The sequence below is a fragment of the Sinocyclocheilus rhinocerous genome, unplaced genomic scaffold, assembly GCF_001515625.1.
Source record: "Sinocyclocheilus rhinocerous isolate Xijiao unplaced genomic scaffold, SAMN03320098_v1.1 scaffold3230, whole genome shotgun sequence".
In the NCBI taxonomy this organism is placed as follows: Eukaryota; Metazoa; Chordata; class Actinopteri; order Cypriniformes; family Cyprinidae; genus Sinocyclocheilus; species Sinocyclocheilus rhinocerous.
Window position 1 is genome coordinate 1 of NW_015660515.1, and position 13,189 is coordinate 13,189.

Consider the following 13,189-nt stretch of genomic DNA (forward strand, 5'->3'; position numbering starts at 1 on the left):
ATGCATTATTCTGGACCCCTATTCTAAAGTGTTACCAAAAAATTAGAATAAATAATAATAATAATAAATAAGTGCATTTTAAAATAAATGATTGGATGGATGATTCAGCCACGAGCACCATCTTCTGGTGAGACGTGGGAATTCATTCAGCGTGCAACTCTCGCAGCGCTTCATGGGTATTCTCTAGCATCATTTGTATACTCATTATTGCGGTGAACTGTGGGATTGAATGAGTGCACATGATAATGTCCAGTAATGTTTCGGGCACCACTAAAAATGGCTGTCCCTTCATATAGTGCCCTTTTAAAAAGTATAGGAGCAATTTTGGACACAGCTTTAGTAATCCTGAAGACACTGATTAGCTTATTCAGGTGTGTTTGATCAGGGTTGGAGCTAAACTCTGCAGGACAGCAGCTCTCCAGGACCAACGTTCCCTACCGCTGATCTAGACAATTTCCAATTTGAGCTGCAGTAGCTTGTCTGTTGGATTGGAGCACACGGGCCAGCCTTCGCTCCCCACATGCATCAATGAGCCTTGGCTGTCCATGACCCTGTCCCCGGTTCACCACTGTTCCTTCCTTGGACCACTTTTAACAGATACTGACCTCTGCAGACCGGGAACACCCCACAAGAGCTGCAGACCCAGTCGTCTAGCCATCACAATGTGGCCTTTGTCAAACTCGCTCAAATCCTTACGCTTGGCCATTTTTCCTGCTTCTAGCACATCAACTTTGAGGACAAAAAGTTCACTTGCTGCCTAATATATCCCAAACTAACAGGTGCCGTGATGAAGAAATAATCAGTGTTATTCACTTCACCTGTCAGTGCTTATAATGTTATGCCTAATATATATATATATATATATATATATACACACACACACACACACACACACATATGTACGACTGTTATGTTGATCCCACTGTGTTACAAAAATGTCACCTGTTCAGCCGTTTTAATTTGAACTAGAGCGCAAAATTAGTGAGGACGAAAACATCAAAGACGTTCAATATCAATTAAATCAAAGCGAAGAAGATCAGAGTGTTGAAGAAATGAGAGTGGGGCAAAATGGATAGTGTCTCTGGCTTTCGCACAAGAGAGGAACTAGGAACAATTTTAGTTCTAGGAACTCCTTTTACAGGATCTAAATTACATAAGTGTACACTCACTGGCCAAACACATACAAAACACCAGCACTCTGCATTTTTGAAAAGCCATGTAAACATATTTATTTCATGAACATGGAAACCAGCGATAACGGCATTTACCTGTTGTCTGCAGCATTGTGTTCTTTTATCCGCCTCGAGCTGTCTTGGAGATTTCGTCTCTCTGCACCACTTTTTGCTCTTTCGGTCGTGTAAATTATGTGTTTACATTCCATCTTTGTTATCACGTTATCGCCGATCGCAGCGTCCTTCATCCACCGGTTGTTGGCGTTTGTAAATGCCGCACTTTAAGACGCCAGTGTCGGCCAGTGCAAATGCAACCAGGAAAATGGCCGGGGGGGAAATTAGTTCTCTAGGAACTGTCCTAGCGGCTAGTTCCTATAACTGAGTTTCAATAATTACACAGTGCTAAAGACCTTGTGGCTATTGCCTGCCTAACCGAGAGGGAGAACATTTGCTGTAAGGAGCTGCAATTTCTCACTATAGCTGTTCAAGGTAAATTTATGGATTGAACTACTGTTGTATGATTGATGTGTAAAAATCATCTGATATGTCACCCAAATGCATTACACACAGTGAAATATGCTAAGAAATGTGTATTCCAAGTTGTGCAGTAAAAATAGCGACAGGTAGCGCCAGCAGCTCACCGAGTGCAACCATCTGACGTCATCGTCATGCTCACCTAAATTAATGGTGCCCTCCACTGTCTAAAATTTGCATAAAACTATGTGTATTTAAAAAAAAAACGTAAATCTTTCATGGGTTTTACTATATATTTCAGTAAGAGACATCATGTATTTTATATTAAGCCATACAGGTCTTAAAGGGGTCATATGATGCTATTTTAAAGATCATTATTTTGTGTATTTGGTGTAACAGAATATGTTGACATGCTTTAATGTTCAAAAAACACATTATTTTTCAAATACTGTACATTATTGTAGGTCCTCTATGCCCCGCCTCTCTCAAACACGTAGTTTTCAACAAAGCCCCCTCCTTTGACAAGCACAGTCTGCTCTGATTGGCCAGCTGAACCAGTGCATTGTGATTGGCCGAACACAACAAGCACGCGTCGGAAATGTAACGCCCCTTACCATAATAGCAAGCTTCATCTTTCAAAATAAATGTAAAGACAGGAACACCACAAGCACGCGTCGGAAATGTCGGTAAATCCCTTACCATAATCGCGAGCGTCAGCTTTCAAAGTAAATACCAAGACAGTAAATAATGTCGTTAGTTTTACCATCAGTTCAAGCCCGAAAGGGCAAAAGAGTCGCGTGACAGACACAGTGATGATGCAGTACACAAACCTTCCTTCTGTAAATAATGCCCATCGTCACACCCTGCTTGAACCACTGGGGGTCCTTCCAAGGGGCCAGAGTTGACACGCAGGCCTGGCTCACCTTGACACGAAACCGTGACGCCACGCATGGGACAGAACTTGCGGTTCCAGCCAGTACTGAAGGGGTCTCATGCGAAGCAGGCCCAACTGTAGTACCAGCAATGCAGAGGCAATGAGGCCTAGCATCCTTTGAAACACTTTGAGGGGACGAGAGGCTCCAACTTTGAAGGAAGCCACGAGCTGCTGTATGGCCGGTGCACATTCTGGTGTGACTACTGCTCCCAGTAACGAGGTTCATTGGCTGGGAGACAGTGAGCTCTTGGCAAAATTGATCCTGAGTCCCAGGCATTCTAAATGGCTGAGGAGGAGGGGTCCGTGAGATATTAGCCCGGCCTCCGACTGGGCTAAGATGAGCCAGTCGTTGAGGTAGTTCAGAATACGGATTCCCATCTGTCTCAGAGGGGAGAGAGCCGCATCTATGCACTTCGTAAAAGTGCGAGGAGCCATGGACAGTCCGAAGGGAAGGACCGTGTATTGATATGCCACTCCCTTCCAACTGTAGTACCAGCAATGCAGAGGCAATGAGGCCTAGCATCCTTTGAAACACTTTGAGGGGGCGAGAGGCTCCAACTTTGAAGGAAGCCGCGAGCTGCTGTATGGCCAGTGCACATTCTGGCGTGACCAGGAATGAGGTTCGTTGGCTGGGAGACAGTGAGCTCTTGGCAAAATTGATCCTGAGTCCCAGGCATTCTAAATGGCTGAGGAGGAGGGGTCCGTGAGATATTAGCCCGGCCTCCGACTGGGCTAAGATGAGCCAGTCGTTGAGGTAGTTCAGAATACGGATTCCCATCTGTCTCAGAGGGGAGAGAGCCGCATCTATGCACTTCGTAAAAGTGCGAGGAGCCATGGACAGTCCGAAGGGAAGGACCGTGTATTGATATGCCACTCCCTTAAAGGCGAATCTCAAGAATCGCCTGTGGTGGGGGGCTACCTGGATGTGAAAGTATGCATCTTCCCGATCCAGAGAGAAGAACCAGTCCCCTGGGTCTATTTGTGAGAGGATCTGTTCCAAAGTAGTTCTCCTGAATGGCCGTTCAGGTGCCTGAGATTGAGGATGGGCCGGAGGCCACCATCCTTTTTGGGGACGAGGAAGTAGCAGCTGTAGAAGCCTGACTCGCTCTGGGCTGGCGGAACCAACTCTATAGCTCCTTTTGGCCAGTAAATTCATCCCCTTGAGCGCAGGACGTGAGTGTCCATGCTCTGCACTAAGGTGGGGACCACACCGCTGAATTGCGGGGATTTTCGAGCGAACTGAAGTGAGTAGCCTCGTTTTATAAGCCCCAAAAACCCAATCTGACACTCCGGGGATGGACTGCCAGACCTCGGCCCTTTGTGACAAGAGGTTGGATTGGTTCGAGTGGTAGGCCGCCTTGTGGGGACCCAACACACGTGATAAGTGTAAGAGAAAATATGGTCTCCTTTTTCTCGCTGTAACAGCGGCTGGTTGTGTGGGCGCTATTTGAACTGGACCAGTGTTCACAACCGTAATTACAACAAACACACTGCCATCAGCACCCGGAATTGAATGGGGTGCTTGGAGGCATAAGAGAGGCTGTAGTGCTTTGCTAAACTCAATGCTCTTGCAGCTAGAGCAGTCAGACCCCGTGGGCGTGGCCTCAGCGTGGGTGTGGCCCAGACGCGTCCGACCCTGAAGCTGTCAGTGATAATAATCACTAATGACAGCATTCTCTTTAAATCTGCCTAAAAAGATCAAACCACTCGTGGCAGAGGGGCACTGAAGATCCTTATGTGTACACACATCGGCAGATCAAAGGTGCTGCGCGCATCCTCTTAGATCCGTTCGTAGCAGATGAGGAGAGGGGCGGAGCCGCCTTCATTGAAGGCGAAATCATGAGCAAAGCAGAGTGAGACACAAACTCTCGTAATGAAAGCTGTCTGTCTAGTGACTGCAGCCTCAGCGTGGGCGTGGCCCAAGCGCACTCAAATAGAAGCTGTCAGTAATATTGTAAATCATAGGTGACAGCATTATGCTCTGATCTGCTTTGAAGGATTAAGCCGCTCAAAAAAACAAGAGGTGCTAATCCTCAGTGTAAACACACTTGCAGATCAAAGCGCTGTGTGCAGAGTGAAACACGCGGGGCTATGCTGGTGCGAAAAATCACTCAAGCCTGATCACTCAACCCCACGATTTTACCATCTCTCTCTCCGAGGTGACTGGGAGAAGAGAAACGTGAGAGCGGGGGAGGCGGGGCCTCCCAGCGCAGCATTCTATGATCCGCCTAGAAGGATTGAGCCACACGATGTAATGAGGGGCGCTAATCCTCAGGTGTTAACACATGCTGGCAGATCAAAGTGAGCATGCGGGATGTATGAAAGCAGCCTGTCTGTGTGAGCGCAGCTTCAGCGACGCACAAACAAATGCAAAACTGTAAACGTTAGCTTTCTACTCCAATCCGCCTAAGAGGATAGAGCCGCTCAATGTAATGAGGGGCGCTGATTCTCAAGTGTAAAAACACCAGCGGATCAGAGCGCTGCGGGAAGAGCGAGCATGCGATCTCTGTGCTGGTGTAGGATCACTCAAACCCGGTTGCTCAGCTCCGTGGCTCTGTTTTTTCATTCTCCGAGCTTTGCTGAGAGAGGAGAAACGGGAGAGCGGAGCTGCCTTCATTGAAGGCGGTCAGCGAGCGGAGAAGAGTGAGACTCATACTCTGAGTGAGAGCATTCCGTCACAGTGAGCGTGCAGCCTCTGTGTGGGCATTACCCAGACCGAAGACGCGCACACTGCCCTTCTGTAGTGTGACATTTGCAACAACATCGCTAGAAATTTGCTCTTTTATAACTCACCGGATGGCAGCTGGGGACGAGCTGAGGGCTGCGTGGGCGCTGAAAGCGGCTCGGGCTGAAAGCGCAGAGTGGGAACAGCAGAGCGGCGCAGCTTCAGCTTCTGTCTGCAGCGAGGCGTGTCAACAGCTTAAAGTCTCGTGGGTCAGCGAAGAGAAGATCGTCGTCGCTGAAGGAGAATTAATCTGAGATCCTATGGCGAAATGCCCGCTTATATAGCCAGATGGCCCCCACCATATGTCACATCTGAGAAATCATTTATCTCTGTGTGATCTCTGTGTAAGTGTCCCATCTTCCTGGGAATTGAACCCACAACTTTTTTACACTGCTAACGCAATGCTCTACCACTGAGCCACAGGAACACTATTCATATTATATTAAATATATTAATATAAATGTTACATAAAATGCATAATATAAAATGGGCCTACAAAAAAACATTTGTATCCATCCTACAGTCTTGTAAGTCCATTAACTGATCGTCTTTTTCCCATAATATTTGTATATTCTTATTATTATTAGCCTATTATTATTGGTTATATTTTTATATTCGTTTATATTCACTTTTCCCTTAATTTCGATCTCTTTACTTAAAGTTCTGAATACTTTTGTAAATAATACCCTACTGTAAATGCTCGACATGCCAATAAAGCTTTGATTTTTCTGACTGGAATTTTTGCTAGAATGCAGTTTAAATTTAACATGTATTTCATTTTATTTCAGCTAATTAATATACCATAATTATAAATAGGCCTACTACAGTGTTTCGTTGAGGAATTAATAATTAACGTAGTTTCATTTGTAAATGAAAACACAACACGCTCATTTATCATCACACATGGGCATAAATACAATCATAAAGTCAAAACTTTATTGGCATAATTGTCAGGCGTTCACTATTCATATTATATTAAATATATTAATATAAATGTTACATAAAATGCATAATATAAAATGGGCCTACAAAAAAACATTTGTATCCATCCTACAGTCTTGTAAGTCCATTAACTGATCGTCTTTTTCCCATAATATTTGTATATTCTTATTATTATTAGCCTATTATTATTGGTTATATTTTTATATTCGTTTATATTCACTTTTCCCTTAATTTCGATCTCTTTACTTAAAGTTCTGAATACTTTTGTAAATAATACCCTACTGTAAATGATGGACATGCCAATAAAGCTTTGATTATGCTGACTGGAATTTTTACTGGAATGCAGTTTAAATTTAACATATATTTCATTTTATTTCGGCCAATTAACAGACCGTAATTATAAATACTATAGTGTTTTGTTGAGGAATTAATCATTCACGTAGTTTAATTTGTAAATGAAAACACAACATGCTCATTTATCATCACACATGAGCATAAATACAATCATAAAGTCAAAACTTTATTGGCATAATTGTCAGGCGTTTATTTGCCAAATGTATGGTAGGCTAGCAAATACTAGCATAATTATACAAAACGTTAACTAGGTAAAGCGATACACAAATTGAATGGGAAAATAAGCATATATATATAGCTATATATAAAAATATAGCTCTACTAAGTTAATGTAATAATAATAATAAATACAATACAATACAATAAATGTTTAATGTTAATAAAAATGTTTTATCTATCTCTGATAATCCCAGGTTGCTATGGTCACACAGGTTTTTTTACGCATTAAACTCATGGCAACGAGAAAAATATGTCGTTCCCTCAACATAAGAAGTCGTGGCCACGAGAAATGGATGTCGTTCCCTCGACAAAATAATCTCGTGGCCACGACATAATATTACGTTCCCACAAGTTAATATGACGTTCCCACAAATTAATATCTCGTGGCCGCGACATATTATCACGTTCCCACGAGTTATTATGTCGTGGCCATAAGTGAACCGAGCCGAGTGAACTGACTGGGCACCGTACATTTCTAATCTAGCCAAATAAATAAAAAAAATACCATATATCACCCCAAAACTCCACAACTGTAGAGTAAAAACATTAACAAAAAAAAGTGAAATTACATGTGATTGTTACATATTCAAAAGGAGGAACTACTTACAAAGACAATAGCTGTGTTTCCACTGCCGGGCCAAAAGAGGGCATGCTAGTACGTGCCAGGTCCAGTCACATTTCCACTTCACTTCGGGTGCTTGATCGTGCCTCGTCGGGGATCCTCGGGGCCAAAGGCTGGGGTTTTTTGGCCCGCCGAATACCTTGGGCCAGCTGGGGCATGAGGAACAAAGGCAGAGTTTACTTGAGTCTGGAGAGTGTCAGCCCCGTGGATCATTTCACACAGCCATCAGCATTAAAGGCTTTTAAAATCTTTTTTGCTCAAAACTCACTTTCAGATAGCAGCAAGTGTTTGAAATAACTTCTGCTTGCGATCCGATGTGGATTTTGATCACTGCTTAAGACAGATATAGTTATATGCAATGCAAAAGACTATGCGTGCTTTACCATGGTAAACATGGTAAATATGACAGTTTGAAGAAATCAGACAAATCATACCCTGCTAACAAAAATATGTAACTGTTACATAACTGCAAAGTAATCTGTTGACCAATGTTTTGTTTTGGCAACCGGTATCCTGGATTCGTGGCTACGTTGTAGATCAATAGTTGTGTGCTGGTAATCAGTTGGTAATTGTTATATTTATTTATTTTCTATAGGTGGACATGCAGTAGTTTAAACTAATTTATGTCCTCATTTGCCCAAACTAATTTAAAGGTTATTTCAACAGCTGTGAATGAGGTAGGCAGACTTAACGCGACATCGTAGATACGTTGTCAATTGGTAAGTCATGACATTACCAAAAAGTATGAATACATTACGTAACTGTTATGGCGTGTGTTAGCAGGGTAGGCTATCACAGTTGTGTATTTATTTGGTTACATATTTTAAATGTCAATACGTCTCGTCTTTTTATACCTGACTGTCTTTCATATTTAGCTCTGCGCATGTCAGAAAATAAAGTATACTCGGAAAGCTTTGTCTGTTTCTCTGACTGAAAATATAACACTTTATTGGGACTGGAGAGAGTGCTAAAGCTCCTCAGGTCGTATTTTTGGTGGAAAAAATGACTCGGTGAATGGAAACAAACAAGAATTACAGTATATGTCCACTTAAAATATTAATTCAAACAAATGTATTTGTTCTGGACTGAAACACCTCATAACCACAATCCTGTCACTGCAATTCATCTGTCCCTAAGCAGACATTGTAAACTAATAAATAACAGATTGAGATCATCACATGTTGATGCTATATTAATTTTTTCTATGTTGCAGATCACGTCACGATGCCACACTTATAAATCCAGGTCCTCCAGCACTTTACACACTAAAAACTGAAAGAAAATGTATTCATGGGACTAATAGAAAGCTGAGACGATGGACATATGGACAAAAAGACAGAAACAAACCGAACAAAGTCATACTGATGGTGGGAGAAACCGGCGCTGGGAAAACAACCATCATTAACACCATGATCAACTACTTACTGGGAGTGAAGTTTGATAATCAAGAGTTTTATCAAATCACAGAAGAAGAAGATATAGATGAAACACAATCCCAGACACGTGATATCTCTGTTTATGAGGTGTTTGTTGAAGAAAACCCAACATCTCTGACCATCATTGATACTCCAGGATATGGAAACACGGAAGGATACAAGAAAGACAGAGAGATTTCTGAATGTCTGAGCAGATTATTCTCGGATGAGGATGGGATTCATTATATTGATGCAGTGTGTTTTGTGATGAAGGCGTTTCAGAATCGACTCTCTGGAAAAGAGCTTTACATCTTTCACTCAGTTCTGTCTCTGTTTGGTAGAGATATAGAGGAGAACATAGTGTTTCTACTCACACAGTCAAACGGGCAACATCCAAAAGATGCTCTCAATGTAATTAAGAAAGCACAGATTCCCTGCAGAAAAGATGGGAAAAAACAACCTGTTTACTTGTTATTCAACAACCAACAGAAAGAAAAAAGACACAAACAATATGATCAGATACTCAGATCATCATGGGAAATGGGAGAAGAAAGCATCAATGAGTTCTTCACACTCCTGAAAGAAAAGAACAGAAAAAGTGTTGTGATGACATTAGATGTTCTGAAAGAGCAAAAACAACTCGAGGCCTGTGTCGACAATCTGAAGGAGCGAATCTCTGAGGAGGAGTCAAAAATGAAAGAACTGAGTCAGATTCAGGAAGCTGTCAAAGATCTCAGACACAAGATTCAGAAATGTGAAAACTTTCAGTTTACAGTCAAAACAGCTGTGAAAGAAAAAGTCTCCACTAAAAATGAATGGCTGTGGAAGAGAAATGTAACATCCTGCTCCGACTGTGAGGAAAACTGTCATGAGAGCTGCTTAATGGATGAAGAACCTTCAACGTGTTCAGTCATGAAAAACAGTCAATGCACTGTGTGTACAGGGAAGTGTCATTATAGCAAACATGTCAGAGAGAACAAAAAATATGTGACAGAGACAAAGATAATCACTATGACATTTGTTGACCTAAAACAGGAGTATGAACGCACTGGTGAAAAGCCTAAAACCAACTTTGATAAAAAAATCTTTGAAAATATTACAAAGGAACATAAACAAGCCATGAACGAGTCTGAGAATAATACAAAAATAGAACAAAATCTGAAGAGCGATCTTGAGAAGATTAAAAATGAAAAGTCCCGACTGCTGCATGAAGCTTATGTGACCATCACGAGTCTGTCCGAGATCGCGTTAAAATCAGACAGCGCTTTCACTCTTCAACATCTGGATTTCTTGATTCCCAGGCTGAAGGAGGAGAGAAAAGATGAATGGATGAAGAACCTGAAGGATCTGAGGAAAGCTGGAGAAGAGAAGAATAATAAGGGGGCTTTACGGCACGTGATGGATTTCGCTGGGCAAAAATTGAAGCAATTTGACAATCGTGTAACTGGTAAAAATGCAACAAACTCTGAAAACATTAGATGAAAAAGCAGAAATGATGCTGATTCATCAGCGAAAATAATTTATTCTCCAAAGTACCTTTATGAAATTGCTTGAACATATGATATTTCTAATTTTAATTTTCATAAAATCTAAATTTGGTATAAAATAAGGAATCCGTATTGGGAATCACACAAATTGAACCAGTATGCAAAACATACAAGGAATGTGTCACCGGTATGAGGCACACACATCTATTATAATAGTTGCAGGCACCAGATACAGTGCTTCGCAGACAACAGCACAACAACAAAAATGCTTAAATAAAATAATAGTGCACTAAATTACAGTTTTACACAACAGAGAATGATAAAGATAACTTGAGTGTATAAGTCAGATTGCATTTAAAATCTTTATGGATAAAAAAAAAACACAGGACAGATTCCATCATAGCTCTGTAGAATTTGCACACAATTTCCCTTAAAATTCCCTTAAAAGAGGGGTCTCTCTTTTCATAGCACGGACCGGTTTTGTTTTGAAAATTTTCACATGGACCGGCAGGTGGGAACAGGAGTCGATCAGAGCAGACATTTAATAAACATAAAACCGTCAAATTGTGTCTCCATTTCAACTGCATACAGCAAACCATAACAAAACATTACGACTCACCATAATGCACAAGCATTGCTTGTTTCCCTGCAATATTACGCTCCTAAAGAAGAGGCGTGGGTGACAGTGAGTCTCGAAGCATGTTGCAATGGATCTGTATTTGATATCTGAAACACGTATTTCATACGTTTTTGTACTGTCATTTGCGAGACACATTTGCAATTGGGTCACAGACTATGCAGTTTTCTGAAATCACGCAGTGAAGGGGAAATGCACAATACAGTGGCATAGGCATATAAAATAGATGTTTTTTTCCCCAGAGCGTATCAACTCTTTCACGGCCCGGTACTGGAACGCAACCCAGTGGTTGGGGACCTCTGGGTTATACATCCTTAAAATGCAGTTGGTGATCTTTGGAGAGGCTAGCAATAGCTAGCTAGCTTTCAAATCATAACATCCCACCCTCCCTTCAGAGCGCTCTCAAAACCACGCCTCCTCCAAACACTGAATGAAGTCAGTCACACACACACAGCTGCTCTCGACAAGGCACCACGAGAGCACATGTCTGAAAGCACATAACACTGCAATAATAATGACCATAACAACTCGGAGAGTTTGTACCTGACTGCTGTAGCTTCATTCCGGTGTTGATACTGTTGATAAGGAAACTCATAATTCTGAGTCTGAGGACGTGAACAGTCACAGGATGCCGTTGTCTCTTAATTACAGTAGTTATGGCGTGGACGCAGCATAAGCTCATTGTTTTGATTCGGAAGTTACTGTAAAAGTTGGCTGTTGTTTTTTTGAGGCACTCAGTGACTGTCTGTCCATAACTCTGCTTTGAGTGAGACGCGCTGATGACGTGTGATGTCTGCGCGAACAGGGAGCGCAGAGGAATGCAAATCCGTTCGTTGATAGGCAGATAGGAAAAAAAACTATTATTTTAATCGGACCGAACGTAATGAGTGGATGAACATTTTTTGGTCCTGTACCTTCCACAGAAGATATATATTTATAAAAATACATTTAGACGATTTAACATAGTGACTGCTATCATGATACGAGGAAACATTCAACCAGCATAACAAAAAATGTTTCTGGAGAAGATCACCAACTGCACCTTTAATTGATGGAGGAAGTACATCCTCTGCTGTGCTTTCTGATAATATGGACAGTGTTCAATCAACCATATAGGATGTCATTTAGAAGGTTTTTTTTCCACTTAAGAAAATTTATTTTTTGAAATGCAGAGTGTCTAAGATTATGCTGCTTTTTCTCTGCATTATTGATTAGTGTTTTGTGAATGGACTATGCTTTATATTCCCCATATTTTCACAAAATTCATGTTCCTACATAAAAATGTGTAATGTAAAATGTGTAAACAAAATGTATGTGATTCCAGTGTGAATCATGTGGAGAAAAAAATCTTTAAAATGGTTTAGCAATGACTGCAAATATTGTCAAGTTAAAGTTCATAATCTCTGCAGAATTATTTCAATTATCAGAATATTGCAAATTATTAAGTGTCTACATACATGTGGCCATATAATACATTTCCCAGAAGTGATCAATCATGAAAACAATGACCATGATGACAGTGCGTGATATGACTTTTACTGAACTTGAAATTCTGCACAAATGTGTTAAAACTAAGCTTTATTGTTGGCACCGATAGCCCTGTGGGCAGTACGCTGACATTTGGTGCAGTCGTGCTTTGGGTATTGCAAGTTTGAATTCTGGGCTCGCAGACTCTTCCCGATCCCATCTCTCCCACTAGCTTCCTGTCAATTATCCACTGTCCTATCAAATAAAATGAAAAAAAAAGCTTTAGTTTTACTTCAGCAGTCAGCAATTTGAGAACAGAATAGAATGAGTTTCAATTCACATTTTTCAAGACACTGGCATCATCCATAGCAACAAGGTCAACCCCACCCTTACTCTGAGCTTAATACTTCTATTCCTTAGTCAAAGTTTGTCTCAGCAGCTTTGTGAATAGGTTTAAAGAAGAAATAAAAAAATATAAAAATAAACCAGTCGAGGCCAGTCAATGTAAGATAATTTTGTTTGTGAATACGGCCTCTTGTCTGTTATGTTGCACATTGCTGTGTGTATGAGTGTAAGGGATGCTAAAGGGTTCGGTTATGCCGAGTTCACACTGCACGATTTTAGCCCGATTTTTCACTCGCTGACAGGTTTTGCGAAATCGCCGACAAATGCACGACATCGGAGGCAAATCGGTGCTCGTTCACGCGAGTGACAATCACGCAGTGTGAATTATCAAAGACG

The 13,189-nt window shown here is 41.4% G+C and overlaps 1 protein-coding gene across 1 annotated transcript; it reads left to right on the forward strand.

The window, feature by feature from the left end:
* Positions 1–3,875: 3,875 nt before the first annotated feature.
* On the forward strand, positions 3,876–10,252 carry LOC107725282 (uncharacterized; the record flags this gene model as incomplete). The annotated part of the gene is made up of 4 exons (XM_016534495.1): positions 3,876–3,910; positions 4,278–4,433; positions 8,656–9,908; positions 9,975–10,252. Coding segments are annotated over exons 1-4 (1,722 nt in total), but the record flags the coding sequence as incomplete, so codon positions are not given.
* Between the last annotated feature and the right edge of the window lie 2,937 nt (positions 10,253–13,189).